The sequence below is a fragment of the Schistocerca piceifrons genome, chromosome 4, assembly GCF_021461385.2.
Source record: "Schistocerca piceifrons isolate TAMUIC-IGC-003096 chromosome 4, iqSchPice1.1, whole genome shotgun sequence".
Taxonomy (NCBI): domain Eukaryota; kingdom Metazoa; phylum Arthropoda; class Insecta; order Orthoptera; family Acrididae; genus Schistocerca; species Schistocerca piceifrons.
The window spans coordinates 350,513,036-350,517,519 of record NC_060141.1 but is presented as its reverse complement, the minus strand read 5'-3'; the positions used below and the strand labels follow the sequence as shown (position 1 = coordinate 350,517,519).

General features: G+C 37.2%; 1 protein-coding gene across 1 annotated transcript; it reads right to left on the bottom strand.

Moving 5' to 3' along the window:
• Nucleotides 1-561: 561 nt before the first annotated feature.
• On the bottom strand, nucleotides 562-2,412 carry LOC124795164 (TELO2-interacting protein 2-like). The gene has a single exon (XM_047259054.1). The coding sequence runs from the start codon at nucleotides 2,317-2,319 to the stop codon at nucleotides 955-957; it is 1,365 nt and encodes a 454-aa protein (XP_047115010.1). The 5' UTR covers nucleotides 2,320-2,412; the 3' UTR covers nucleotides 562-954.
• Nucleotides 2,413-4,484: the final 2,072 nt, after the last annotated feature.

Here is a 4,484-nt window from a genome sequence, read left to right as displayed (position 1 = left end):
TGCATCAAACCAGTCCCTGGACTGAAGACAACAACAACAACAACAACAACAACAACAACATTCATCTCCAGTCCCTAACACTTATGATACTTTTACAATGACTGTTCTTAGACCTTGTTACGTGGGTGTGAGCTGTACACCATTTCTTACAGACACACTGGAGAGTGTGCTTTGACACACTAATAAACTGGGCATATCCAAACACAATAGTTCCTTCCTGTCATGTCTCCATGTCCATCTTACTCTGCTGGTTCCATACAGACGAATGGCACATAGCACCTCTCCAGCGCTATGTGTTAAATCAGCTGTGGATGATCAAATGACTACCTAGTATCAGTTCTACATCTCTTGCAGTGCTGCAAAGAGACCAGTGTGCTCTATTAAAGGGACAGCTAATATTTTGTACAGTGGGATTAGTTAGTATGTAGGTCAACATGTTCCCATTTTTTTCTGTCACCGTACTACTTAATACAATGTATTTCTCTGGTTGATGTGCACAGTAAAGAACATAACAACAAGACATAAGATTTTAAAGTTTAAGGAATCACATGTACCTCATTAATTTATTACAACAAAACATATTTAACAGACAAATCACAACTGCAGCAAATGGTTTCAGTGTTAAGTCCACTAAAGACAATTTATATACAATATACATTACATAAGTGCAAATATAAAAGAATAGCTATTCATTGCAGTGTGAGGCACGTCAGATACAGCATTAGAAATACATACTAAAAGACACAAGTCATAAACCAAACATTCGTAGATGTTAAGGATGTATGTATTCTAACTGCCAAGTTTGATCAATAAAGAAATAAAGGCTGAAGATGATCAGTTCATGTAGCATTATTGTGTTATCACTCCACAAGGGATAGCAGAAACAATCTGCCTGCCTCTTGTATGGAAACACCAAGATACACTTATCATTCCTTTCTAACAGAAGGGACTCGATTAAAGAGATGTAACAATCTTTTGAATAACTTTATGGAAGTCTTCACTGAATAAGTCTTTTTCCAACAGTATAGAACATGTGGTCTTCACTTGTTCAGGGGCACAATACCCAATTATGAACAAACATTCTTCAGCCTCCTTCAGAGCTTCATTATAAATAGCTACATTGCAGACAGACAACTTTGTATCATCTGGACTGTGTAGTATGTCTGTCACATCTATGAGGAATCTAAAAAGCATCCTCAGCAGCCTGTTACAATGATGCTGGATTCTTGGCCATACTTTTTGTAAATAAACCTTAAGAGACAACACAGTATATTTCAAAAAAATTGGACTAGAATGGCCTCCCATTTCCATATAGTTACTGAATAATTCCAAAAGGCGAGACGACCAATTAACAAGACTTAATGGCATATTTTCAAGAAATAAAGGTAAATTTTCCAAGTAGGCTTCCCTAATGTCTGTTTTTTGCCACAGTTCCAAATGTTCAAGTATGTTTTCGAAAGTTTCGTCGTACTTACACCACTCTGTAATACATTCATCTTTCAAATAGTTTCTTTCAATTTTGTCCAATAAATTAACAAGGCATGGGACAGCAATTTTAACGACTTGTGGATTCTTGTGAACCAAAGACTGCTTTACTGCTGAATACATAACTTCTGCATGGCAGTATAAATCTGCCTTAGTAGAATGTTCTGCGATATAAGCAATACATTTTATGCCTGTCACGGCATTTTCTGGAATGAAGTCATCTGTCATAATTAACGCTGTAGGAACAATCATTCCGAGATAATCGCCTAAATATTTTCTGTGCACCTGGAATAACAGCCAATAGTAGCACGCAACAGCCCCTGGGAAATGTTTCCACGTATCTTTGAGAAGTTTTGGGCGTAATGCAGTTAACACTGGTTTGTACAATCTTGGAACTTCCGGGTCCGAGTAACATTTCTCGCCGACAAGAAGATCCCCAATGCTATCGCACACGAAAATCTGACACAGCAACGATATTATTTCATGACTGTTGGTATTAGTTTCTTGATTTGTCCATATATTCTCACTAATATGTTCACCACAAAGTGTTAACAAAGAAACAGCGAAATTCGATTTAAGTTTCGCACTTTTTGTTCCGTAATTACTACTTGACTTCAATGTTCTCATAAAATCTTTGAGAGCTTTCAAATTACGAGTAACAACGGGTATATGATTTGCGAAATCTTTTCTCTGAGGTGGTAAATCAAATCCGGAGTCTAACTTCGGCAATAACGAAGAATTCACAACTCTCTCCGCCACATCCCACGTATTATCCGTTATGTATTCACCATCAATGGAGTATAACACTTCTAATTCACTTAACCCGTCATCCATTTTTCTGTATTGTACACATACCACTACAACAGATTGTGTATGCACAATTGCACTAGCTTCACATGAAATTGTTTACAAACAGTTAAGTCTACATTTCAGCAAAGATGACAATAAGTGGTTCGGCATACAGTAGGAACATCTATGGAGCAAAGTGTAAGCCACAGTCTAACCACAGTCTAATACAAGTCTAACCACAGTCTAATATTAGACTGTGGTCTAACATAGTGATGGGCTAAACTGCGATTTACCGATATCAGTGATTTCTGTGACTGCTACTTTACAGTATCTGTTATTCTTAACTGTGATTTGTCGCAGTTGAGAGTCGCAGTTAAGGAATATAGGTCGTGTATCCCTCCGCCACTGCGATTTCTGCTACTTCCGCGATTTCTGCTACTACTGCGATTTCTGTGATTCCTGCGATTTCTGCGACTTACCACCGTATGAAAAAGTTACATCTGTCAACACAGAAAATTGCATCTCAACAAACCTGTCATTGGCAAGTATGTTTTACGTTTTTTCTTCCGTTGGCTTTAATTTTGTATTAAAGAAACAACTGTGAAAATATTAATAGTGTAATTAATATCTAAGTAGTCGTACAGTACGGTAATAGTTCGTATTTAGAAAATGAATTCTAACATATTGTTATGTTCACAGGTACCTGAACTACATTTCAGTCACTCAGTAAAGTGATAACTCAAAATATCATTGTCAACAGATCTGAAGAAATTGCCACTGCGTCTTTAGACCGTTTTCGTCAGACGAGAGGTTAGTTTCTAAGCGTTTCGATGGAGTTAATTACTTCAGTGAGATCGTTCTTGCAAATGTGATATTCATTATAGCAAATATTAGAAATCTACTCTGTCAATTATATTGCTAGTAATTAATGACAGCAAAAATTGTTTAATAATCCTTGTGTTTTTGCAGACACAGTTCTGACTGATTACTGGTTGCTGTATGTATCTATCGACATCAAGGCTGTTGAGAGAGACTCGTGAAGATTCAAGACAGCTCTTAGAGGATTTGCAGTTTAAAAGTGAAATAATTGTGAAATAAGTGTGTGAATGATTAAACTGTGTTTTATTGAAGTTGTTGTGCGATTTTAAAGGAGTAATAAATGTCAAATACAGTGAGTGAATAATAAAAGTCTCATTTTCCACATGTTTAAGCCGTCCTATACCCATAATTTTCCGCCACTTATTGGTAAACACTTGTTGGAGAGTGACATGCCGCCCCCCCCCCCCTTTCTCCACAATCTTGGTGTGACACTGACCTGTAATATATCCCGAAGTCTACAATATGCATTTTAAGGCTGTTGATATGAAAGTGGGAAGTACAGATCTTCCAGTTAAATCAGGAATAGCTTAAGTGCATTACTTGAAAGTAACACAGGAAAAGCTTACTTATGTAGGTGGTAGTAGTGTCGGCAAAAAGTTCTTGTGTGTGAAGTTGCCATGTAGAACACCAGGTGTAAAACTTTTCTCCCGAGTCTTGAACTGTGTCGGAACAAAAGTGAGGCATTCATATGACTGTTTCCATTTCTCTACACTTATACAGATGTCTGAGTTCTGCTGTGTTAACATTGCAAAGTCCTGTAGGCATGTGGAGTATTAACCAAAACTGTCATATTGGAAGCAGAATCAAACACATTTGTTACGTTACTTGATATTTTCAGGAGAAAAAGGCAATGTTGCTTCTTATTAATATAATACATTCAGTCACAGCAGTATTTGACCAACCATAACTGATGCTGAATGTGCATGTCGTCATATAATATGAAGTGCTTATTTCAATAGTGGTGCAAGTCCGTTACCTCCACTTTTCTGTATATAATGCTTCTGAAATTAGTGATCCAAACAAACATAAATAAAGGTTCATCTCTAGCAAGAAGCCATATGCTTGAATATTTCTGGTATCTCAACTGCAGATTTTTCAGCGCTCATTTAACTTTACGACTCTGTATCTCAAAATGAACAAAAATGGACTTGTACCACTATTGAAATAAGCCCTTCATATGCACACACAGCACATCGATCTCGTGAGGCACAAGGCTCTCATAACGAAGTACGTACGTCGGTCAACAGATGACACTAGGAAAAGTATGTTAACTGCGCTTTTTAGTTGCTACTTGCGACTCTTAGTTGCGATTTGTCACAGAAATCGCAGTT